The sequence below is a fragment of the Equus asinus genome, chromosome 21, assembly GCF_041296235.1.
Source record: "Equus asinus isolate D_3611 breed Donkey chromosome 21, EquAss-T2T_v2, whole genome shotgun sequence".
Classification (NCBI taxonomy): Eukaryota; Metazoa; Chordata; class Mammalia; order Perissodactyla; family Equidae; genus Equus; species Equus asinus.
This window is the reverse complement of record NC_091810.1, coordinates 98,695,446-98,721,912: the sequence shown is the minus strand read 5'-3', so window position 1 is coordinate 98,721,912 and position 26,467 is coordinate 98,695,446. Positions and strand designations below refer to the sequence as shown.

Here is a 26,467-nt window from a genome sequence, read left to right as displayed (position 1 = left end):
TTGTTGATGTCTTCTTTTAGTTCTATTAAGAGTTGCTTTACAAATTTTGGTGCTCCTGTGTTGGGTGCGTATATATTTATAAGTGTTATGTCTTCTTGGTGGAGAGTCCCTTTTATCATTATATACTGTCCCTCTTTATCTTTCTTTATCTGTTTTGCTTTGAAATCTACCTTGTCTGATATTAGTATAGCGACACCTGCTTTCTTTTGTTCATTATTAGCTTGGAGTATTGTTCTCCATCCCTTCACTCTGAGTCTGTGTTTGTCTTTGGGGCTGAGGTGTGTTTCCTGGAGGCAGCATATTGTTGGATCTTGTTCTTTGATCTATCCTGCCACTCTGTGTCTTTTGATTGGGGAGTTCAATCCATTTACATTTAGAGTGATTATTGAGACGTGGGGGCCTACCACTACCATTTTGTGTCTTGTTTTCTGGTTTTCTTCAGTTTCCTTTGTTTCTCGTCCCATGGTTTAATCTGTTCTGATGTAGAGCTGCTACTCTCTGTTGTTGTCCTTCTACTTATCTCCTCTGCTCTTGGTTTTGTAGCCCCTTTCCTTTTTTGGATTTTTCAGGAATGAGGGTTTTCCTGAGGATTTCCTGAAGAGGAGGTTTTGTGGCAATGAACTCCCTTAATTTTTGTTTATCTGGGAAAGTTTTTATTTCTCCATCGTATTTGAAGGATATTTTCGCTGGGTAGAGAATTCTCGGCTGTAGATTTTTGTCCTTCAGATTTTTGAATATATCATTCCACTCTCTTCTAGCCTGTAAAGTTTCTGCTGAGAAATCTGCTGATAGCCTGATGGGGGTTCCTTTGTAGGTTAGTTTCTTTTGCCTGGCTGTCCTTAATATTTTCTCCTTGTCGTTGACTTTTGCTAGCTTCACTACTATATGCTGTGGAGTTGGCCTTCTTGCATTGATAAAGTTTGGAGATCTATTGGCTTCTGTCACCTGAAGATCCATCTCCCTCACCAGATTTGGGAAGTTCTCAGCCATTATTTCTTTGAATAGGTTTTCTGCCCCTTTCTCCTTCTCTTCTCCCTCTGGTATACCTATAATCCTTACGTTGCATCTCCTAATTGTGTCTGATAATTCTCGGAGAGTTTCTTCATTTCTTTTAAGTCTTCTCTCTCCTCATCTGCCTGCAACAATTCTATATTGCCATCTTCCAAATTGCTAATTCTTTCCTCCATATTATCGGCCCTACTGTTCAGAGCATCTAGATTTTTCTTAATCTCCTCTATTGTGTTCTTCATTTCCAATATTTCTGTTTGGTTCTTCTTTATCGTATCAAACTCTTTTGTGACATAGCTCCTGAACTCGTTGAGTTGTCGGTCAGAATTCTCTCTTAACTCATTGAGAACCTTAATGATGGCTGTTTTGAAGTCATCATCATTTAGGTTATATATCTCATTTTCTTTGGGATTGTTTTCTGTGTATTTGTTACTTTCTTTCTGTTCTGGAGATTTAATGTATTTTTTCATATTGCTTGATGTTGTTGATTTGTGCCTCCGCATGGAGATAGAGTTTAGTTGCTCCTGGGCCAGTATGATTTTTAATAATAAGTTTGAGTCAGAATTTTAGGGTTAAGTAACTTTTAGGAATAGGACAGATATTTTCCCCTTAAAAATTAAAAATTAGAAATATTTTTTGTGGTGAGTGATAAAGAATATTTTAAGTTCTAAAATTTTCCTCCATCATATTAAAGCATTTTAATGTTTGTCTTTTAATTTTTAAATCTCTTTTTCAGTCCTTATTCCATATGGGTAAATAGCATATTAGATAGTTAAAAAAACCAAAAGGTTATTTTTTATTTTAAAAATATTACTTGTTAACTGCAAAACAATGGGAAACCTGGAAGAGAATAAAGAAGAATATGAATCGTCACTGCCCTGTAATCTGGAAACAGCTATATATGGCATTTTGGTAGAAAGCCTTCTAGTCTTTTCTCCTTTTTCCGTGATGTACAACACACACACATGATGTTAGTGCCTCAGCTGTGAGAATCACTACAGAGCAGGGTCAGAAGACAGCCAGTGCAGGTGGGAGACCCCAGGTGAGGGCTGAGACCCTAGGAAAACTGCGGGGCCTGTAGGACGCTGCTTGTGGCCGTGTGAATTCTTGGGGCCCAGACACTTGCTGTAGGGAGTCTCCCCTTGTTGAAGCTGGAGTTCTGGAGAATACAATATCCCGACTGGACAAGTTCTCCTGCCAGCTGGGTGACTCCACTATACTCTGAAAGGTCTGATGAGACACTGTCAAATTATGTATTTCATTATTTGCAGAAGTGACAACACACTGATTACAGTTTAAGCTGACAGTTATCATTTTTCACCATTTGTATTGACTCTTAGTCAAATCTTAAGTTTCAATGCTAAATGTCACTATTCTTGAGATGAATACAAATTAATCCCCAGGTTTGATTCATGAAATACTCTTTAATTTGTTTTCATAGCAGCAGACAAGAGTTGAGGATCTCTTTTAGATCTGTTCATTGGGAGCCACAAATTCATTAATCCTACAAACAGAAGTGTGTGGCATCACTTCTGTGTGCCAGAAGCTGTTCTAGGCTCAGGAAATCATGGCAAATAAAATGTTTCTGACCTCAGGGGCTTACGTTTCAGTGGCCATGCGGAGAAGAAACCAAGAAGGAGCAGCTGTTCATGCTGTGACCAGGAGGCCTCTTCAGTGGCAGTCAGGACTGCCACTCTGGGCTACCTGGTCTTGAACCTGAAGTTCAAGGACGTGTCAGCCCTGCAGAAACCTGGTGGCGAGGGGCATTCTGGGGAGGGTGCAGTGAGTGCAGAGTGTGATGTGGGCCGCCCAGCCCACTGAACATGGGAGAGGAGCAGGACATGGGAGAGACAGCCTGGAGGAGACGGAAGAGATGTGGGGTCCATGGTGAGGGGTCGGGTTGGTTGCACTTCCCATGGGAGGCCACTGGATTGTTCAGAAAAGTCTAGTGGACCTTGAAAAAGTACCATGTTAGCTATGACACAGAGAACGCTTTATGGGAGAAGGGAGCAGGGAGGCCAGCAGGAAGGCCCAGACATCCAAGAGGGAGCTGGGGGGTGGGTTGGGTCCCAGGGTCGCCACACGGAAGGACTGGGGCTTCAGATGACAAGTCCAGGCTTTGTGAGGCTGGAGAGGGAAACAACCAAGGCTTCTTGGTTTGGAGTTTGAGCAGTTGGGGATGGTGGAGCCATTTACTGAGGTGAAGAGGTTGTGGGGGACCGGGTTTAGGATTTATGTGATGTTTGGGATTCTTATCAGACGTCCCGGTGTTGTCATCCATGCATACAAGCCCGGAACTGAAGATGGAGGATGGTGCTGGAGGTTTACGTCTGGAGTCGTCAATGTGTGGCCTGGAATCAGTGCCCCAGGGTGAGGCCACGTTGCTTAGGGTTGCTTAGGGTTCATTCCTTCAACATTGGAAGCAGTCGCACCACAGAATTTCCTGTGATTCAGAATCTGCTGGAAACACCTTGAGCTGCTGCTTTTTCTGAGCACTGGTGTCATTCAGGAAGAAGAAATGAAACTAGCATCTGTTGAAGGGCTAATGTGTGCTGAGAATTGAGCAGGACAGTTTTTGTGTGTGTGAGAAAGATTGTCGCTGAGCTAACATTGGTGCCCATCTTCCTCTATTTTATGTGGGATGCTGCCACAGCATGGCTTCATGGCCAGTGCTGGTTCTGCGCCCAGGATCTGAACCAGTGAAACCCCACGCTGGCAAAGTGGCGTGCACGAACCTAACCAGTACGCAACCGGGCCGGCCCCACAAGACACTTTTTATGCTGTGTCTCATTGAGTCTTCCCCGTGGTTCTTGCGTTTAGCATGTGAGGAGGCTGGCTCAGTCATCAGCCAGCCGGGTGATGGTGTGACCGAGAATTGAGTCCAGGATGCAAGTGCATGTCTTTCCGCCCCCTTTCTGCTTTATCGTGTTTCCAGTTGGCACACTTGCAAAGGAGTGGCCAAATGTTCTTTTGCTTGCTCTTGCAAATTATGTGCAATTCTAAAGTAAACATACCACTTCCCATATATATTTAAAAAATTTATCCAAGCAATGCTTGCTTATGGCAAAGACAAGAAAATTCCTCAACAGAACAGAAGGCTTTAAGGTGGGAATTAAAGAACCCTTGTTTCTTCCTCTTTAAGGAGCATTCCTTTTCCACAAATTCCAGAAATTTTCCAAGACCATTTAGCATATGTTTATGTCTATTCATTATAAGACTCAAATAGAATAATGTTATAAATATTGTTTTGTAACTTTTTTATTCACTTAATAATATCTCCTGGACAGCTTTCCATTTTAGCAAATTTAAATCTAAGATATTTTTAATGGCATCATAATATTTCATTTTATGGTTAACTTGTCATTTATTTAATCAGTACTCATGGAAATTTAGATTATTTCCAGTTTGTTTTTAAACATTTGCAAACAAGGTTGCAGTGAACAGCCATATGTCTATGTCTATGTGTCTATCTGTATGTGTATCTCTGTGTCTGTATCTATATATCTGTATCTATATTTATAGCTGTATCTGTATTTATATCTGTATCTATATCTCTATCTGTTTTTATATCTATCTGTATATTTATATCTGTATCTATATCTCTCTATATATCTGTCCTGTATCTATATCTATGTATCTGTATCTGTATTTGTATCTGTGTTTGTATCTGTATGTATATCTGTATCTGTATATCTATATCTGCATGTTTCTGTATCCATATCCCTATCTGTGTCTATATCTATATATCTGTATCTGTATATCTGTATGTGTATCTGTATGTATATCTGTATCTATATATCTATATCTGCATGTTTCTGTATCCATATCCCTATCTGTGTCTATATCTATATATCTGTATCTGTTTCTCTATCTGTATTGCTATCTGTATCTGTATCTGTATCCATATCCCTATCTGTATCTATATCTATGTATCTGTATCTGTTTCTCTATCTGTATTGCTATCTGTATCTGTATCTGTATCCATATCCCTATCTGTATCTATATCTATGTATCTGTATCTGTTTCTATATCTGTATTGCTATCTGTATCTGTATCTGTATCTGTATCCATATCCCTATCTGTGTCTATATCTATGTATCTGTATCTGTTTCTATATCTGTGTTGCTATCTGTATCTGTATCTGTATCCATATCCCTATCTGTGTCTATATCTATGTATCTGTATCTGTTTCTATATCTGTATGTGTATCTGTATGTGTATCTGTATCCATATCCCTATCTGTGTCTATATCTATGTATCTGTATCTGTTTCTATATCTGTATTGCTATCTGTATCTGTATCTGTATCCCTGTCTCTACCTGTATCTAGATCTAGATCTGTATCTGTGTCTGTGCTTCATGATGCTAGTATCTGTACAGGATAAATCCCTGGTACTATGATTGCAAGGTGAAAATGCATGTTTATTTTAAATTTAGATAAATATTGCCAGATTGATTCAAATAATGTCACCCTATTTATAATCTTATTAGTCCCCCAACTTTATCCACAATGACATTTTTTTAATGTTAAAATTTTTGCTTATCAGGTGAAATATTATTTCCCTCTGACTTTAAGCTTTTCACTATGAGTAAGGTAAAACATTTCTTGTATATTTTTAGTGGTCTCTACTTCTACGAATTGTCTCTTCCTATCCTTTGGCCTACTTTTGATTGGGTTGTCTTCCTTTTCTTATTGACTTATAGGAACCCTTTATCTGTTATGTATCTTTGCAAGTATTTTCTCCTAGTCTGTTGCTTAGTTTGAATTTTGTTTATTCTTTGTATAGATATTTTTACATGTAGTTAAATTTATCATCCTTTTCCGTTAGAATCTCCGTCCTTTGCCATAGGAAGCGTGGCACCCTTCTCTGGAAGAACTTCTAGAAGCTCAGACTTAGTTATGTAGCATTGCTTTTGTGTTTGGAATTGCATAGATGACAGCGGTGGAAATAAACGTGCTGTGTTTTGCTGGCTCCAGTGTCCCACCAGACTCCTAGAGTCTTGTGTTTCTGCTGTGAAGAGCTCCTGAGGGGCTGTCAGGTGCTCTTTATCTTCCCTGCCCACCTCTGCATTTCTCCTGGACTGCAGCTCCTTCTCCTCTTTTAATTCCTTCTTGCTGGCTCTCTTGTCCACCATCCAAAGTTTTACCTCCAGTTGCTCCCTCTTGTCCCTGCCACCATTGAGTCTAACATTCCGGCTTTCTTGACCCAACCTGGGCAGTCCCCCTGCCACCATCACATCCTCCTAATGGTCTGCTTGAATGCCCACCAGTCATGGGGTAGTTGTGGGCACTTCTTAGCCTATTTATTCTTCTTGGTACCACACATGAGCACATGAACACCTTGCTCATGTGCGCACACTTTTAGTGTGCGTGATTATTCCCGAATGCGGATGGACTCCAGAAATCGGGCTTTAATGCTAGCCTTTTTCTGGGATTGACTATTTAGAAAACTTTTTACCACATCTGCTCTGATTGTATATGTGAAATTTGCTCAAAAGAAGTTTCTAGTTTTTCTCGTTTTCCGTTTTTAGATTTTTTTTTCTTTTCTTAAAAAATGACTCTGTGATCTGAGGTAAAGTGACTTCGCAGAGTGACCGCAATCACAGTGCCCCACACAGCTGTGTGAGGCTCGCTTGGTGGCGCTCATGTGGTGTTCAGTTGCAGAGAAGGGCACCTTCTAGGACAAGGGCTGGATGAGGACAACCCGTTTTGAAAAACGACCCTGAGGGGATTCACCAGGCATTTTTCTTCCATGTGGAGATGTTGTATTGCTTTTCAGCTTGGATTTTTTTCCCCCTCAAAAATACCTGCCACAGAGCTAAGGAGCTGGTCAAATGCTGTGTGACTCGACTTCCAGCTGGCCGGGCGGGAAGGTGCCAGGCCAGTTCCAGTGCAGGGGACGGCCCCTGAAATCTCTGGCCCCAGAGACCGGGAGACCAGACCGTTGGCCTGGGAGTGACAGAGGCCTGAGGGGGCAGGAGGGGCGCCCTGCTTTCCAGAGAAAATTCGGTCTCCTCCTCCACTTCCTGTCCTTTGACTCCTAGATGGAGAGGCTCACAGCACACACAGCTAGGACCTCTGTGGATAAAATTAGGGCAGTTTGCATGATGTCAGTTAAGCTTTCTTGACGTATTTTGCTGTTTTTGACAAAAAAGAATCAACTCCATGAACCAGTAGTTGGTGAAGGACACGGGCTCAGCGTAAGAGTTGGGAACTGCTGGAGTGTTTGAATATTTTGGGATACACAATGGACATTCTCTTTCAAAATGCAATTAAAATAAATGCAGAAGGTGGATGGAAAGTGTGCACAGTGACTTAAGAAATGGATTAAACAATAACAGCCTCGACTCATACTCACTCTGTTCAGTGGGTGTAGCGCTCAGTGTAAGAATCCTGTCGAGGTAAGTGCTTTTCAAAGGGGCGATGCAGATGGGGTGTGGATGTGGTCAGGGACATGCTGACTGGTCAGTTGGCTCAAAACCAAGATGGCACCTCTGTCCTACTTAGCAGCTGTGTGCAGGTTAGAGCAGGTGTGAAAAGGTGAGGTGCTCAGCAGCCTCCGGGGGACAAGCAGTTTATAGAGAAACAATCAATAGTGGCTATTTGAAGGCTGGAGTTTCATATCCTTTAACCCTTGCTTTACCTGGGATAGTTCATATTTATCAATGGAGGCGAGACCTTGTGCTGATGTCCACGCATGCACCGGGCAGAAAGCCTTCACATCTTTGATTTGAGTGGCTCTGAACTAAGGCCCACTTCTGGTCCCAGGAAGCTGCTTGGCCCCCTACGCACAGGCGAGCAGGGGAGGTGAGCAGCACTGGTGCCCGGCTGTGGCCTCCACACTGGACAGGCCTCAGAGCTGCCTGGAGAGATTTAAAATGCAGGTTCTCGGGCAACAGGGTGTTTGGAGGTTTGGTCCAGGTGTGTGTATTTTAAGGAAAGTGGAGTTGGGACCAGTGTCTGCCCTAGGAGAAGATGGATTCATCTGAGGATCTCTGTCCCCAGCAGCCTGTGCAGGTCCAGTCAGCAGCATGTCACTGCGCTGACCACCAGCAGACAGGGAGGCTGCACTGACCAACGTGTGGGGGTAACAGGCCTGGAAGAGGCACTTTATGTTCTAATATGACAGTCGAGCTGAGGCTTTCGGGAAGGTTAAGCCTTTCTGATACAGCTGAATAAATCACCCCTGTCCCAGTATCACCCAAGAAACGGCCCAGAAGGTGAGGAGGAAGCAGAAGAGAACTGGCTTTCTGGTTACTAAGAACAGGTATTAAGGTCTCATTTTTTTAATGTGGTGAACAGAGTATTTATAATTCATTTAAAATAATCACAGCTACCGTTTACACACTCTAAATGGGGAGAGAAAATGCACACAGACCTGGAACAAGAACAGTTGAAAAAACGCACCAGGCATTCTCACTGTGCTCTCCAGACGTCGGGCTCAAGCTCCATCTCCTCAGGGTTCACCTCCTTCTGTGTGGCCCATTCCTTATTGTCCTTATTTTTTGTATCCAGCCCCTACTTTGTTGTTAATTTTTACATACTATTTGCCAGTCTTGTCATTCCTATGAAGTGGTGTCACCACAGTACATAAAATTTCCAGACCTAGACCTGGTGTGTCACACGTCTAGTATTTGGTAGAAAGGGCCTTAGGAACCAGCAAACCTGACTCTTTATTTTTAGATCAGAAAAGTAGACCAAGTTTGTTTAAAAGACTTACCCGTGAGCAACCGATTCAAGCCTAGGCAGGGCTTGAGGCCAGATACCACACAAGGTGAAATAGAAAGTGCCTCGGGATTTGGGCCCCCATTTCAAGCTGTGGCTTTGCGTTTACCAGTTCTGTGACCTCACATGAGTTCTTCACTTCTCTGGGTCTGTTTCTTCCATTCTCCAATGAGAGGCAATTAATGATCTCTACTTACTTCACAGAGACGTTGGGAGAAGCAAGTGAGCTTGTGTTTGTCAGTAGTCTTAACTCTGGGTGCACAGTTGGATCTTTGGAAGATTCAACAGTGAGCGAACAGACACAACAGACGCCCAGCCCACCCGAGGGAGCTGACTTGGTTCACGGCGTGCTTTGTGGTCAACACTTTGAGAAGATCCCCGGGTGATTTTACTGTCCAGCCAGGGTGGAGAACATGAGCCATGTGGTACCGGCAGGTCCTCACTGTGGCTGGGAATGTTTGCTCCCAGCTTTCCAGTGTGAGCTCATCTCCCTGAGTAAGTGATGGAGCAGCATCTGTGGTCTTTTCAGATATGTTTCTTAGAACAAGCCATACTGTGGGTTGGCGATGGCACTATCATTTCTGTTCTTATGTTGAAGTAGAAAACTCTACTTATTAGGTGGAACCAAATTTAAGATTTTTAAATTAGTTCCTCTCTCTCTGGTCCATGGGAAACACTAAACAAAGCCAGCAGGACTCTGCTGTGAATCCTTGTTTGTGTCTCATTCCTTTCCCAGGGCTGACAACTATGGAACAGAAGCAATCGTTGGATATAAAATAGGCCACCTTGAAAAACAAGTGTCATGTGAAAGGCTTTAATAAAATAGAAAAAAGATTCTGACGTTTAAAACATTCCTAGCCAATTCCTTTAACTGTTTCTTTGGCCTGAATCCCCACATACATATTTATCAACTTTCTGAACATATTGACTGTGTGCATTTAAGGTTGACAAACAAGCTCCAAAGTGTTACTGCCAACCAATTAATTTCTAAAAGCCTTTCAAATAGTCTTATGTTCTCCACAGGAGCGATTTAGGTATTGGAAAAAAATCAGTGAACTCCACGTCGTTTGCTCTTCCAAGAACCCTGACTGCATGAGAGTGGGGCTTTCCACTGTGTTTGTGGGCACATTTGTTTATAAGCCGATGTGGTTTGGCTTGAAGGCCTGGCTGCTGGTGAGGACGAGCTTCTGACGTGGAGCCGTTCTGTGAAGAGCAGCTTTATGTTATATGAATATCCTTTTAAAAACTCATGTCTGCAGTAAGATATCCAGATGTTATTCAGGTTTTTTTCTTTAGAGTTATTCTAAAAGGCTTTTGGGTGAACTGGAATTTTGTCTTCTTGAAAGATAAAATAATATTTATGAAAGCTAGACCAGCTATTTTATGGACTCACAGAATTTAGAGGAAAATATATTTTTAGGTGAGGGAAGTGGGGTGTTCAGACATACTCGGGGACCTTCTGAAGTCCACACAGCCTGTTGGTGACAGAGCTGGAACCAGAGCTTTTTGCTCCCTGTCCTGCCCCTGAACCTGTGGACTGACACTTATTGGTTGCACTGCCCATCAGGCAGGTGTCACTCCTCTGGGGACTGGGACCTGGATGTGTTTTGGGATGTGCTGAGGAGTAAACATGCCCTTTACCTCTGCTCTGCGGTTTTAGGGAATCTCCTTTCCTTCCTTTGAGAGAGATTACCCGCACTATTTGGGACATTTTCCACATAGAAATGAAATTGTTTTCAGAAGCTAATCCCTTTTGGTCGCTCAGATTTACTCTAATCTGTGGAAGCTAGCAGGAAATCAATTCACATTTTTCATGCACTTTTTGCTGGAAAGGTTCCTTGCAGAGGATCTGGACTTCTTTTGCCTGTTAATGTGCAATTTGGTGGTTATTGCCCCAGAACAGATGTGTTTACAGAAGAGCAGAGGTGATGTTCTCATGTGGTCTTGACACAGGCACGGCTGTGTGACATGGGACATGTGACCCCATGTGTGGGGCTGTCTCAAGGTGACATTGGAGCAGAGGACGAGCAGCCCTGGGTGTGCTTTCCTTTGGAGGTGACTTTGCTTCTGGGCCTGTTAAAGAACAGAGCTGGGAAACGTGTGCAGGTGCACACACACAAACATGGGTGTGCACACACAAACGTGAGTATACACACAAACATGCAGGTGCACACACAGACATGCAGGTGTGCACGCACACAAACATGGAGACACACACACAAACATGCAGGTGCAAACGAACATGCAGGTGTGCACACACACAAACATGCAGGCATACACAGAAACATCCAGGTGTGTACACACCAACATGCGGGTGCAAACACAAACATGCAGGTGTGCACAAACACAAATACCCCATTTTCCCACCCTTGTAGGGAACCAGTTTCGCTGCCTTCTGGGTTATGTAATGATACACAGATACTTGTATATTTATAAAATTCTCATCCTTTTTTTGCACTAAATAGCTCACTTCTACCTGGCTTTTTTCACTGACTAATATCCCCTGGAAATCGCTCCACGTCAGTCTGCAGAGGTCTTTGCTCTTTGGTACACTGACATCCTAGTCCAGGGTGTGTGTGCTGTTTTATTCACCCAGTCTCCTGTTCAGGATTGTTTTTACCCTAAGTGGCAGGGTGAGTTTAGTGTGACGTGAGGGGGCATGAGAAGGCAAAAAACAAATGAACACCATCCCATAGGAACCTCGAAAACCTGATGCTGAATGGAAGAAGCCAGACACAGACTACACGTTGTGTGATTTTCGTTTACGTGGAACATCCAGAAAAGGCCATCTCTAGAGACAGGGAGCAGGTGTGCGGCCGTACAGGACTGGGTGGGAATGGGGAGTGGCTGCCAGTGGGCATGAGGTGTCCTTTTGGGGTGGAAATGTTGTAAAATTAGATCATCACACACCCTGAAAAGATGCAAAGTCTTTAAGTGTACGTTTAAAACCAGTGAATTTTAGTGTCTGTAAATTATACCTCAATAAAGCTGTTAGAAATCAACATCAGACGGCATGGACGACATTCCTGACAGAACGTGATTACCTTTGATTGAAACAGGGCTTAGAGAATTGATACCCTTAGATATCCCGTGTAAACAAGTGGGATTGTTGGGAATCTCCCCCAAATAATAGACACTTTCTGTTACGATGCTTCAGATAGAAGTGTATTTTTCTGCTTGAGGGATTTAGTAGACTAATAACCTGTAAGGAAATTTGCTTATTTTAAACTGGCTGGGAGCGATTGATTTAATTCTTTTAAAGAGTTGAATTCTGAAGGACCTTGTAGACCACTTTGTTATGCCTTTCACCTCAGAGATGAGACTCAAAGAGTTTTTAAGCTCTAGTTATATAATAAACTTAGAAATACAATCCTCTACTCATGCTCTGCTCTTTAAATATTCATGCTGTTCTGTTAGGCAGCCATTAAAATGGTAATTATTAAAACTGTGTAGAAACATAGAAAGCTGTTTATAATACAGATGAAAAAAAGCAGAGTGCCAACTGAGCTAAATATCATGATTGCAGCTGGTCTGTCCATTTTGTGTGCATATTGAGATTTGGAGCCTTATGGATGCGTGTTCCATGATGGCTGGTGGGCATCTTTCCTAGAGTGCTCTTGAGTTGCTGTGTTGTGTCCAGATAAACTTCTTTTCTAAAAATGTGAAGGCTACCCCAGGGAGAATGCAGGATCTGAGGGGTTGTGCCAGTGTTGGGAGCTGCCTGTCTGCAGACTCTCCCTGGACGCCCTCTGGGGCTGGCCATGTGTGATGGGTTCTATCATCCTAAGCCCCTGGGACTCTTCCCCTGTTCCCTCTCTTCTCATCCTGTTTTGTGGAATCTGCCGATGGGGCATGACTGTAGAATGACTGTTATAGGGGTGGTAACTACTGGTACCTGTCTCTGCTCGAGGCAAAACATGAAGACATTGGCTTATGTTGACACTCAAGTGATTTAGATGACACGAGAAGAGTGTTTGCTCTGGCACTGGTGTTTCTTGCCGCTGGAATGAGTCAGAGCGGTCGAGGCCGCTCCTTCCCTGGTTGGAGATTCCCGTGGACTGTCTGCATCAGGATTGAGGAAGGGAGGAGTGGGTCAGACGACACTCAAGACTCCCTGGGTCTTGACTCTTCAATTTGTCTTTGACCAAGTGGCCTTCCAGGTGGCGGGCACGTCCTGGAGGAAGCAGAAAGCAGCTCCGTGTGCAGTGAGGCAGCACGCTGTTCCAGACCAAGTCCTTCCTGACCAGTGTGCCAGTCCCCTGCAGTGGATGCTGCCCGAGTCTCAGCCATGGCTCAGGTGGTGGAGAGATGTGACACTAGCGAATATTTAATACATTACGTCAACATACTCCTGTTCGAAGGGACTGGATCCCACTTTCTAAAACCTTTGGGTTTCTCTGGGTGATGCTTGCTGAGTGGTGAGTGGTACTTATTAGCTCAGGAAACTGCACTTAATTTTAAACCGCTGTGCTTTTCTTGTTAAAGTGCAGAGATGGTATAGCTATTCCATTTCAGGGAAAAGAAGTGGGACTGAGAAAAACGAAGGGAGAGAAGGAGCCGGATGAACAGAGCAGAGGATGCATGTCGATGTGTCAACAGTCCTGCTCTACATCTTTGATGCTACGGTTGATCCAGTTTTCTGCTCTGGTTTAAACAATGTATTTTATGCTCTCTTTCCAAAGAGACATCTTCCTGGACTGTCTTTTGTCCCACTAATGCTTTGCTCAGAAACGTCTAGGGAACCTCTCAGTGCCAGTGGATTAAAACTTTGTCCTGGCATCCACAGCCCTGCCGCCTGGGTTTGTGGGCCTGTAGTCACACACTGAGTCAGTCTCTTCCCAACCCTGTCACTCCCCTGCTCCCTCCAGCCCCCGAGTCTTCATTTCGTCCTGTTTCATTACCACACTTCTCCCCACTCAGCTTGCTCCATGTTCCTCTTTCTGTAGACCCCCATAGTGTTTCTGCCTTTACTTCTGACTTGGCATTTATTTTTAAATATTTCAATAATAAATCTGTAATCATAGCTACCATTTACAGTGTTTATAATGTGCTGGGCATGTTTTCAGTACTTTACATAAATCAGTTCATTCAGTGCTCAACAACTCAAGAGGTAACCAACATCATCCCTGGTTTATAGATGGAAAATGGAAGCAGAGAGAGATTAAGTCAGGTGCCCAGGTCACACAGCCAGTAAGAGGTGACCTGGAATTCCACCCCAGCCTTTGGACCCAGACTCTGCTCGTGACCACAGCTCTGAATGACCAGGAATAAGTTACCTTTTTAGATGTTTCCTTCTCCTAAAGTTTAACTTCTTCAAGTCAAGGGCAAAGCCTCCTTTTTCTCTGCTTTACCTCATTACATGGCCCTGCTCCTGAAATAAGGAGTCACTCTGTGAGCATCTGTTTTTTGATGTGACTGCTTGTCAGCGGTCAGTGAAGTTCTCATAGGTTTTCTAGGAGTTTTGGTTGGTTGGTTTGACCGATGGTTTTATCTTGATGCACTGACATTGTCTGTGTCCCTCTCAGTGCTGTATGAGGTGGTCAGGGTGCCTGTCGAGAATTCAGATCCACGGCTCTAGTTACCTAAATGAATGGTGCTCGGTGAGGGGTGAACTCACTAATGTAGGTGAAACCACATCTCAAATTTCGTTCTGTGCTTCAAAGTAAACATTTTAAGTTTGTGTGTTTTCTTAAGCAGTATTTTTATTACTTGGGTACTTGCTATGTCAGATAAAATAAGTAGGAGCGACCTGTCCTTGGCCTTCTGTGCAGTATCAAATCCTAAGTCCTTACTTAATTTTATGCAGATCCTCCCCGATCTGTCTGGGGGAGAAGAGGCTCCTTGTGAGGAAATAGTGAAGTTTGTTATGTAGAAGTTACCTTTAACGAGTACCCTGTGCATACAGTCTGAAGCTTTGGGATCAAATTAATCTTTCCTAGTAAAGACAAGGTACTTAGCCAAAAAACTGAAGTCCACATTGTTGATGTTTGTTTGCTGTGCCTCTGTCATCACATTGCCCAGTCAGAGAGGTCCTTGGGGTGCCCTGGGGGTTGTGTGTGTGCACCTTTGTGTTGGCTGGTGAGGTCAGAGCTGTCTCTGACTGACAATAAAAGAGTATTTGGAAGAGAATTGTGTAACTCACAGGATCAAGGGGAACATGGAGTGACCCGTCAGCCTCGGGAAGAGTAACTGTGACAAGAGTTGCATTGTGGGGGGCCACTCAGGAGCATCTTTGAAGTCTGGGCTGCAGACACGGCTCGGTTCTCTTTTCACTCAGTGCTCAGGACTCGTCTTCCTCGGAAGGGAACCAGATTTGCTAACTTAAGTCAGGGGCCCAGTTCTTAGCTGGGGTTATTGACAGGCCATCCAAGGCACATGAGATGGGAAAGGAGTGTTTCCAGTTAAGAGGGAGGGGACACAGGCACCTCTGACGCCCACTTCCAGGATGGCTCATCTCAGAGCAGAGCACTGCAGGGGTGGCTGTGACTGGGACCATAAGTGTGTGGATATCACCCAAATTCAGTCACCAAGGTAATCCTCTAGGTGGAAGCTCCTAGCAGTTTAATTCATCAACAGATGTTTTGTCTTCAATTGTGAAAACTTGGTCTTTTTCTGTTCACATTTAAAAAATCATATTTATTTAGCTGTTTTCAAATATACACAAAAATATAATAGTAATATGAACCCATATTGTAGCATTGTCCAGCTTCAATAGTTGTCAACATTTTGCCAATCTTGTCTCTGTTGATTACATTTTAAAGCATTCTCTTAAGGATATTTTTATAACTGGCTATATAGAAAGTCACAAGACTTAACATGATGTCTGAGAACTTGCTTTATGAACATAAATCTAAGTATCAAATGATCAGGAGTTTCATACCAAAAAATAATGTGTTGCCTGTTAGAACAAAAGATGGCTCTGTGCCTAGGGGTGGTTTTATTTCAGTCTGTAAGGCTTTCTCCTGGCTGGAGCCGTGAGTCAGCTCCTGCACAGCTCCCTTCCAGATCACCTCTCCCGAATTGGTCTCCAGTGGTCGGCATCTTCGGGTGAGTCAGAGGTCTCGTTTGATAGTGAGGTCTTGGAGTGCCCGTCTGCATGCAACGCCAGAGCTGAGCGTGCTGTCACCTCTCTTGCAGTTGAAAGATGCATGAGTGTGATGCAGTCCGGGACACAGATGATCAAACTGAAGCGCGGGGCCAAGGGGCTGGTCCGGCTCTTTTACCTGGACGAGCACCGGACCCGCCTCCGATGGAGACCCTCCAGGAAGAGCGAGAAGGCAAAAAGTAAGAGCAGCCTCGAATTCTTTGCTGGGCTTGACGGGTCATGTTGGGTGGGCTCTGTGGGAGCTCCATATCTGTGGGACTTGCACATGTTTGCAGGTTTTGGGGTCAGTTGTTAAAGGATGTGGAGAGGCTGAATCAGTGATGACCATTTATGCTTTTTTAATTCTTTGGAGAATTTAAATCCATAAAAGTTTTCTTGTCCATGAATGCTGTAAATGCTCATATGTCCCGTGTTGGAGACATGATGTATTGTTTTATTTGGGATGTGAGGTTTTATAATCTGAGGCCTTTTATTTTCCTATAAAAGGTGAAGGATATCTTGAATCCAGTGGACTTGAAAGAGTATTCTCAGCACAGTAAACTGATTAATGAGCCAATGAGACTGTTTCAATATCAACCAAAATGGCTTTGTTCTGACTCCCACTCTTCTGACTCGGCACAAGTCCGACTGAGTACCCCATCGCGGCTCTCGCTTCTACCCCTTCCGTCCTGTTCTCGCAGGAACCTCCTGGGTCCAGGATCTCTTCACCTTTCTGGTGGCCTATTTCCAAGGCTCCTAACCAGCCTGCATGTTGCTGGTTTCTCCTGCTTTTGTCAGTTTAGGTGCTTCCCCCTTCAGGTAGCAGAAGACCTCGGCTGAATCAGGCTTACCTGATAGACAAAGTTGGTACCTCGTGTGAGGAGACATCAGAGCTTGGAGGCCACAGGCGTGGGACGTTGAGCCTCCAGCTGTGCTTCCTGAGTGCTTGTGGCCCTGTCCCTCGTGCTGGCCTGTGACCGAGCAGCAGCTGTTCTGGGCCTTGGGACTGACGGGAAGTGAGGAGGCCGAGAGAAGGTGCACCTTCTCTTCAGGGAGGAGGCCTCCCTCAAAGCGGACGGCCTTGGTTTCCTGATCAGGACTGGGTTGTGTTCCCACCACAAATCAATCAGGAGAAACCGGAGTGAGGCAGCCGCAGTGGCCTGCGCCTGGGCACAGGCTCCTTCCCGGGGGGCCATGTGGGGAATGTGTCAATACCACAGGAAAATGGGGACCCTGCCGTGAAGGCCGAGCCAGGAGTGGATGGTGTGCATGGGCCATCAGGAGGGTTGTAGGACTCTAATTTCTGCTTAAACACAAGCAAGCAAGCAAACAGGAAATGCTGTTTTATCTGAGGGGATGGTCCCACCAGTGCTTCTCACATCCCAGCTGGCAGTGTCGCTTCACTTCCTAGATGGTGCCGATGGTCAGGCTGTCACTCCAGGCTCTCCACAGTCCAGCCTCTGCCTGCCGTCCAGCCTCGTCTCCTGCCCTCTCCCTCTTGAGCCTCGCAGTCGGTGCCCCTGGAGTCAGGACCCCTGGAGTTGAGACCCCTGTAGTCGGGGTCCCTGGGTGGGCCCTCGTCCCCAAGTCCTCACCCCTCTCCCCTGTGCCCTCTCTAACCCTGCTTTGCCATCACTGTCACAGCATCTCTCCCTAAAGGGCAGTCACACTAGCTGTGCTGTACGTTACCACCAGTTGTTTCTTCCTTCCAATTTTTCACTGTCGTTTTATACGTATTGTAAAACACCACAGTTGGTTCTGGGTCTTTGTATGTCTTCCCTGCATCAATATGCAGACTACGGATTTCACGCACTCATCGCCCCCTTCTCTACCAGTCCTCCTGCTCCAATGGCCGCCTCTCTCTTCCCATCATAAATTCCGTGCATCCTGACTCAGTGCCTGGGAGGGTTTGTCCAGACGGCCCCACATGGAGACACCTTCCAGCAGGAAATGATGGGCTTGTATTGCACATTTGGACTGAAAACCACAGCTCACAGACAGTAAATTTGTTCACGCTTATTTTTTAATGTAAAATGACTTGCTTTTCCTTTTGCTTAATTGGTTTAAGCATCTTCACCTTCCGTGTATGTGTCTCTTTCCTCACAGTCCTTATTGACTCCATTTACAAAGTCACTGAGGGCCGGCAGTCTGAAATATTCCACAGGCAAGCCGAAGGGAACTTTGACCCCAGCTGCTGCTTCACCATCTACCATGGCAACCATATGGAGTCCCTGGACCTCATCACCTCCAACCCCGAGGAGGCACGCACCTGGATCACAGGGCTCAAATACCTGATGGCCGGCATCAGCGATGAAGACTCCCTTGCCAAGAGGCAGAGGACCCATGACCAATATCCTCCCAGAGCTTATTCTTGAGCCGTGTGTGCATGTGCATGTGTGCATGCATGTGTGAATCAAGCATTAGACTAAGCTTTATTTCTTCCCATAATTTGGAGGCTTAAAGCCGCTTTCCTGTCTGTCTTTGCCCCTCCCACCCTCTGTCCCTTCCTCACTGTCACTCCACGTTGATGGTGTGTGAACAATGTAGAAACAAGCTCATGTGGACTCAGGAGCAAACTCCTTCAGGGGAGACTGAATTTAGCTCCTCAACTGAGGTCTCCAGATGCAGCCTGAGGTTTCCCAAGAGAGACGAGGTCCCCAGGAAGGCATTGTTTGGATTAGAGAAAATCCTGCTTTGTTGTAAAGTCAGTTTAGTTTAACAGGTAGTTTTCGAGTTCCAGTCATGTCCGAGCACTGAGCCCTTGCTGCTCCCACTCTCTTTTTGGAAACTGGAGTGATTGAGACTCAAGGGAGGTTACTTTTTACTTAATAACATTTACCGTCTCTAAATTGCTCGAGGAACTGCAGCCTGGGTCTCATTCTTGTTTAAGCCCATCCTTGTGGTCCTGCAGGGCTGGCAAGAGAAGTGATCAGTGTGTTTGCTCTGGAGGCAGCTCTTCTGCGGTCCAGCCAGGCCTGTGACCTGGCCTTTCTGGCCGCAAGTTCCTTACCTGTAAAGCGAGGGCATCAGACTGGTCGACTGCCTTGGTTCCCTTCTTTGCATTTTTAATGACCCCAAAGTATATGTGCCCCATCCCTGTGGGGCATGGGACTACTCCCTTGCTGTTGTTGGAACGTGAGCCCCATTCTTTTTCCCACGGTGGTGATAAGTTTGTGCTGTTTCAGCTGCAGTTCCTCACACAGGCTGTGGTTGGAGCAGAGTGGTAACACTCAGCCCCTGGAAAAAAACTGCGCCAAGTCTGCGCTGAGCAGCCATGATGTTTTCATCGAGATTCACGGCTTGCAGAGCAATGCCGCTGGGATCTGTGAATGAGCAAACGCAACACAGGAACTAACTTGCTGTGCTTTGTTCTCTTGGTTTGGTTCTTAACTCCTTTAGGTTTTGTAAAAAACACAAAAAAATACTGAATTAGTAGGAGTGCTTTCTGGTGCAAGCCACAGAACCACGCCAACAGTGCCTCAAACCATAAAGAGTGCTTGTTTCTCATGAACAGGAGCTCTGAGACAGGGTCCTGGGGTCAGTTGGTCCGTGGCTTGGTGGTGCTGTTGGGGGCCTGGCTCTGGCGTCTTGCGTGTTCGCTTGGTCCTCAGCGGCTGCCGTTTGCTCAGAGAGAGCTGTAGCAGCTCCAAACACAGCCCTGCTGAGAGGGAGCAGAGTTTCTTCTCACAGATCTTTCTTTAAGAGCTAAGGAAAACTGCCTGGGAACCTCCCAGGAGATCCCTCTCCTCGCTGGCCAGAGTGCTGTGCAGGCCCTTACTGCACCGGCCAGGACAGGAATAGTTGATGAGCGTCGCGGACTGTGATCTCAGGACCCTGGTGTGCCCTGAAAACTAAGGTCTCCAGAGTCTTTGTTTGTGTGGGTTTCAGCTATTGATATTTGTCATAGAAGAAATTAAATGAGAATTTAAAAAATATTTGTTGACTCATTAAAAATTACAGGTTAATGTAACTATTTTTTAATGCAAAGCAAATTAGTGAGAAGAGCAGTATTGCTTTTCTCTTTTGCAACATCTGTCTTAGTAAAATGTGTGGATTCTCGTGTCTGCTCTGCATTCGATCTGTTGAGATATGTCGTTGTAGTTGAAATGCACAAAGAAAGTCTCGTCTCACACAGGTAGAGAGTTGGAGAAGGGGGTTCTGGGGCCCCTTGGACAACAGTTTGAGGATGGCTGTACTCCGGCCAGTCAAGACTCTTCTGCTGCCTCCAGTTCCCAGGCTCCACGACAGCTTGTGGTTCTTAGATACCTGAGCAAAGCCAGGGTTCCTCAGCAAGGAAGAAGGGAAGGCAGTGGCCGTGGGAGGACATCAGTGCCAGAAGTTGCTATCCTCAACCGGCCAACTAGGGCAAATTCACAATATTCCAGGGCTGTTAGCCTCTTACATAAATGTCTCTTCTATCCTTGAAGTGGTAGACAGTGAGGGAAATGGGCGTATGTTGTCTCCTTTATAAGATTTTACTAATTAGATAAGAGAGACATGCTCATTGCAGGAAGCCAGAGAGAACGGAGCTGCATAAAGAGAGTGAGCATCTTTCCCCCGTCCATCAGTTTCACACCATCCCCCCAAGTTCTGATGTGGACAGCTCGATGCACAGTCACACACACTTTTCTCTCGCTCGTTTTTGAAGTGGCTTGTTTGTTTTTTATTGTTGAGTTTTAGGAGTTCTCTGTATTCTGGATATGAATCCCTTATCAGATACTGACTGGGGTCCAGCCCCAGTTCTGCTGTGTTCTGTGTAACTTTGGGTCTGTCACTTAAACTCTCTTGCTTCTGGGTCTTATCTGTGACACAGTGATGATGTTAATTGCCTACCTACCTTCAGGTGAGTTGATATCCACAAAGTGCTTAGAATGCTGTCCAGCACATACTAGACACTTTATAAATAATAACTACTGTTGTCATTGCCAAAGAGAAGTGGGATCCGGCAAGTCTTTTGCTCTCCTGTGCAGCTAGATTAAAGTCTGAAATCTCAGTGGCCCCAGCCTACAAAGGTGGCGGTGCTGGCACCTAGCCTCAGCCTTTTTCTCCACCCGACCATTCTCCTCCATGGTTCCCTCACGTTGTCTCTTGACCCCAGGAGGGAAATTGTAACCTCTGGATACTTTAGCGGTCCCTTGTAGATGCTGCAAACTGGAGCCTTTCACCTTCCCCACAGGTCAGGGGCCCTGCAGTCTGCAGCCTGTGGGACGAGTCAGGCCCACAGCCTGTTATTGTATGGGCTCCTGAGCTAAAGATGGGTTTTCAGTGGTTGAAAAAAATCAGAAGAGGAACATTTTGTGATACGTGAAAATTATATGAAGTTCAGATTTCAGTGTCCATAAATAATTAATTGGAAAATGGCCATGCCGTATGTTTACGAATTGTCTGCGGCTGTTTTCGCACTACACTAGTAGAAGTGAGTAGTTGCAGTTGAGACCAAATGGCCTGCAAAACCCTTTACTATTTACTCTCAGGCCCTTTTCAGAAAAAGTTTGCCCACCCTGCACAAAAAATACTGTTCAGTGCTTTGTATTTTTCTATAATTTCTTGATAAAAAATACTAGGCTGTGACTTTTCATTCAGTTTTTACTCTCAATTTTTCTTTGCAGAATGACGGTTTCTGTCTTAAACTTATCATGTGTGTGGCTGTGAACCATTAATTCAGGGCTGTCTGGGCACTTGCACTTCAATTGTGAAGAACAGCCTTAGGCTATCAGCGTGCATTTCCTTGCAGCTGTGCCGTAAGCCTCGTGTGCTGTTCCCGCAGAGAATCGTCGTCCTTTCATGGAGTGTTAGAGGTGGAAGGGACTGCAAGGTCATCTGGCTGTGCCCACTGACATTATGGATGGAGAAATGGAAGCTCTGAGCAGTCACACAGTGACTTGCTGTCCCAGGGCCAGGCCAGCACAGAAGCAGACCTGGCACCTGTCTCTTGGCCTGATCATACCTCTGCTTCTTCCTCCAGTCCCCTCTCCCCTAAACCAGTCACCAAGGCCACTGGTGTGTTGCCATTGCAGGCGTTGCAGACACAGCCCCGCCCACTAGGGCTTCTTCCTGCAGGAGACTCAGGCGGAGGGTCTGCTTGTCAGTGCTGCTTCTCTGGAGAAGCCCCTGAGAGGCTTTGGTGAAGAAGTGTAGAATAAAAGGACAAAATCCTGCCACCACTGGACTCATGTTATCACCTCTTTGAATTCTGGGAACAGTTTGTGGGGCCAGAGCAGCATCCACCGTGGAAAGAGGTGGAGCTCATGGGCGGGGCTGTGTGTCCAGGACACAGGAAAACCCGATCAGGTTCTTACTGGGAGTGGCCGTGTGTTCACTCCCTCAAGTCTTCAGTCCCTCTCCCCAGCCCTGGGTCACTCTCAGCTTCCGGGTGTTGTGTAATGAGGTTCTGCCTGAGCCCCATGAGGAGACACTGAACTTGGAAGAACAGGGCTCGTTATTTTCAAATGTTATAAAGGGAACAAAATGTGAAGAAGGTGTTTACAGTCTGAAAATCGCCTCTGGTCAACTTTAGAAGAAATAACTTTCACCTCCTGGTATTTTTACTTGCTAAGGGACAGTCTCCCACCATTGTAATTTTATTCCCCTGAGAAATGTAAATGTGCTCTGTTACCCCTGGGAGGTTACTTAATATTTTGACTTAAAATGAAAATCTCTGCCCTATGTTGCCTGGTGGTGAGCAGATACCACCCATCCACCCTGCCGTCTGAACACACCCACTCTCCTGCAGGCGGGTTTTGAACCTGTGCTTTTCCCTAACTTTGATTCTCTGCTTTCCTTCCATCACGTGCATTCTCTTCCTCTTTGTTAGCCTTCGAGTTTTGAAGCTCAGTTTGGTTTTCCAAGTATACACCCAATTACTGCCTTCTGTAATTTGCTCCCAACAACTATGAATCATACATTTTTAAAAAGTCCTCTGCTAAATGTTAACTCATCTATTTGTTATGGTTTATTCTGCTTCCTCACTATGTAAAACAACTCAAGACTCATCCTGCTGAGCATCTTTTAAAATCTCAACTCGCATGATGTAAATCCTTTTTATCTAAACGCAGCTTCATGTCCCCGGTCACCTGGTGCCAGACCTGAGCTTTGATATCAGGCTCATACTTCATCTTCCTGTCCTTCCCTTAGAGTTTGTGCCTATCAGGCTGGAGCCATCAAAGTTAATAACAGGAAGAGGAACAGCCTAGAGACGGACGGCCTTCTGTGAGGGGCCAGGAGAGTTGCACCAGTTGCAGGAGGCCTGGGGCGGACACCTGGTTCTCTTAGCATCCTTACCAGATTTTTCTCTCTCTCAGTCTTGTATCCTCATCTGAACAGTGAGGAGATGGTCTGGATGGTTCAAATGAACTGCATGGTCTAAGTTGCTAAATGTAGGAGTGGGACTGAGAAAGGGCGTTGAGGTCGTGCAGCATGGGGTATGGTGAAGGTAGGAAGACGCTGGATGAAAAAGGGGAAGATAAGGCCTGACTGTGGTGTGTTTGGGGCTTCATCACATTGTAGAGAGTCCTGAGCAGGGCGCATAAGAATGCATGAGTTAAAGAGGCTCTCAGAGCCCTGTGCTTTGCCCTTGCTGCACAGTGAAGGGACCACCTCCCCTGCCCCCTCCCTCTGCCCCTTTGGCGTCACTGTCAGTGGCTCACCAGAGCCTGGGCTTTGCAGCCTCCTCAAGAATGTCTCTCGAGTTCACTATTCAAGATGAATGTCCTTGTGCCTGTTCTGTGCGAGCAGTTTTTATTTTGATGAAAACACAAGTGTTTTTCTTGACCTTTGTGCACGTGGCTGAAGCAGACCTTCGAGGAAGCTGATAAGAATGGTGATGGCTTGTTGAATATTGAGGAGATACACCAGTTGATGCATAAGCTCAACGTCAACTTGCCCCGAAGAAAAGTCAGACAGATGTTTCAGGTATGTTTCTGCGATCACTTGGCCTCATGCGAAACACACAATGGAGGTTATTGAGGTACTTAGATATTTTATGGCTGTTTTGTTTTGTTGGAAGCTCGTATTCCCTGCTCTGTATTGTCTTATTTCTCTTTGATAAGAGAGGCATTTTATTTCATCAAGGAAAAAACTTCCTAAATTGAACATGCACCCACAATTTCACTTCTAAAATGCTTTTTTGTTGCTGTTGCTGTTTTCAGAGTCATTGTAAGCACTTGACCTGACCCTTAAATAATGGAGTCAGTGGGATCAGGTACTGTGGAGGGGATCATAGTGTCTGATCTGCCCACCTTGCAGGCTGTGTGAAGATCAGGATGGAGACTAAGTAACATGGAAAGCCCCACTGTTGAGTCCTCAAGCCTGTTGTGTTTCAGAGGAGTGAGTTAGAGATGGAGAATCCAGGAGGCACAGGAGCGCCTGTCACTGCTGCCATCAGGCGAGCTCCCCAGGAGCACGCTCAGCTGCTTATTGGTGAGAGGAGGTGCCCCTAGCCCACTGGAAAGTCCTCGAGCAAAGTCCTTGGACCCAGACTTACTGTGTGGCCTCCACAGTAATTGTACTCAGTCCTCAGTCTCAGGGGTGAAAGTGAGTTCTGTTGAGTTTGAGTTGGTGCAAAAGCGAAATTAGAGTTTTAGTAATCACTAGGATATTAATTTGGGAAAGGCTTTTACCTGGAGATAAGTCACAGGCATAATCGATGTTTTGCAGTGATTTTCTGTTCTCTGTGACTAGGTAGGTGATGTTCTGTACGTGTGAAAATAAGCATGTGGTGATGTTTTATGATGTTTAATGTTTTGTGCTCCCTTTGTTTTCTAACCACTTGTTTTTGGAGGTTCTTAGAGGTTCTAAGGGCAGGAAGAACATGAGGGGTGAGATGCAACCATGATGGAAGATGGAGGCTGGCCTGGTTCTGTGACCTCTACAGTGGTCCTGTCCTTGGGGAGCTCTTGGCTGAGAGGGTTTGCCTTGTGGGGATTGGTTCTATTGCACTGGAGAGCGACAGGAGAGGAAGGACAGAAGAGGAGAGAATGAGATGTGCTGTAGAAGCACCCTGGAGAGGGGGTGGGGCCTGTGAGGGGACATGAGTTGTCACAGAGTGAACTGCCTTTAACCTGGAGAGAGGTTTGCCGTGTCCGGTGCTCCTGGGACATCTCCCTTTTGCCCCGTGTGAGCTCCAGTGCCCCATCTGCAGCTTTCCACACCAGGTCTTCTTTACACTAGAGCGGTGGCTGCTGATTAGATCAGAGAGGCCAAGCTTGAAGAGGAGGGCAAAGTCCATACCTACAAAAGGGATGCATTTTGGGGTGCTTCCCGGAAGTAAGAGAAGGAAGTGACATAGATACTGGACTATTTTTACTTCTAGGTTTTTTTCCTTTCGGGTGCCTTTTATCTCTAATGCACCAAGCATTTTAGAGGGAAAATCAGGAAAGGCTTCTGTCAAATGTCTCATGAGAGCGAAGTAAATCCTGTAGACAGGTTTTAAGAAAACACTGAGGGTCGTTTTATGGCTTCAGATTTGGAGTTGGATGGAGCCAGGCGTGACTGGGTGGCGGCTGTGCCCGCATCTGTAGGGCGTTTCCACTGCCGGCTTCTCGTGAGCAGGGTCAGACGTGCTCGTGGAGGGAGCCACAGGACCGAGGGTCTTCCTGACATTTCAGGACTCTTTCTTTTGTTCCCTCTCTTTTGACCAAATTGCTGGTAAAGACGTAAAGCCTCCCTGGGACTTTCTTTGCCTTTTTGCTGCAGTGCCAGATTCAGCTGATTTTTTTTAAAGGAATCTTTTAAGGTGTGGGTAGCTTGCTTTAGATGCTATTGTCTTAACCTCAGAGGTTTACTGTTCCTAATTGTCAGGCATTTACAGGAAAGTCTTGGAATATGTTTCATCTCTGTATCCAGGGTTAGGTTTCTGAAACAAAGCTTTGGCAGAAACATGAGCATTAGACCCCGTGTCTTAGGATGCAAAGACCCTGCAACCAGGAGCTCACACACTGGAAGTGCTGATTCTGTAGACCAGTCTGCCTCCGCCTTTAAAATGACAGCCGGCTCCAGCCCTCAGCCTCACAGAGAAACCGTGTGGTTAAGTGTTGGTTGGAGTGGTTGCTCATCAGTGACTCAAGGTTAGCAGAGTTTTAAAAAATACGTATTTTTATGAGCACTTTGACTTCCAAAACTGTGTCTAAAACCACACAACAGCTGAGTCTGCTCACAAAATCCATACACTTCCGGATGCCCTTTGTCCTGTCAGTTTTGTTCACTGACAGCTGTGTTCACGTGGAATAAGGAAAAGCAGGTAAACGGACTGGCTGCTCGTTATGCATCCCTCACAGTTTGTGGTTTTATGACAGATTCAGCCAATCAGAAGTAAGATACAGGGCATGTGTCTCACTCAGTAATCCCTGAAACAAGTAATTCCAACCAGAAATCAGTCCAGAGGGATTTCCAGCCCTCTGTAGAGGGAGAGCAGGGGGACCGGTGATGCTGACAGCTGAGAGAGCATGAGCCCCTGATGCTGAGTGGAGAGAGGCTCTGCTATGATTGCAGGTCACCTTTGATTGAGTTAGTTCACAAGCTGGTGCGAGACTGGTGTTTTAGTCATGCATTATGTGTAGCGTTTCTCTGTTCTTGGATAGTCTTGTCCGAGATTTCTCTTTTTCATTAGTTTCTTCAAAAGATCAGCTTTTGGTTTCATTGCTCACCTCTGAT

General features: G+C 45.4%; 1 protein-coding gene across 17 annotated transcripts in view; it reads left to right on the top strand.

Annotated features, from left to right (window-relative positions):
• Positions 1-26,467, top strand: part of PLCH1 (phospholipase C eta 1) — a 223,838-nt gene that overhangs the window by 111,044 nt on the left and 86,327 nt on the right. For all 17 annotated transcript variants that reach the window (XM_070493783.1, XM_070493797.1, XM_070493790.1 and 14 more), the window contains 3 exons: positions 15,871-16,017; positions 17,924-18,167; positions 23,599-23,728. In XM_070493783.1, the coding sequence (XP_070349884.1) occupies positions 15,871-16,017; positions 17,924-18,167; positions 23,599-23,728 (521 nt within the window). The remainder of the gene's footprint in view (positions 1-15,870; positions 16,018-17,923; positions 18,168-23,598; positions 23,729-26,467) is intronic.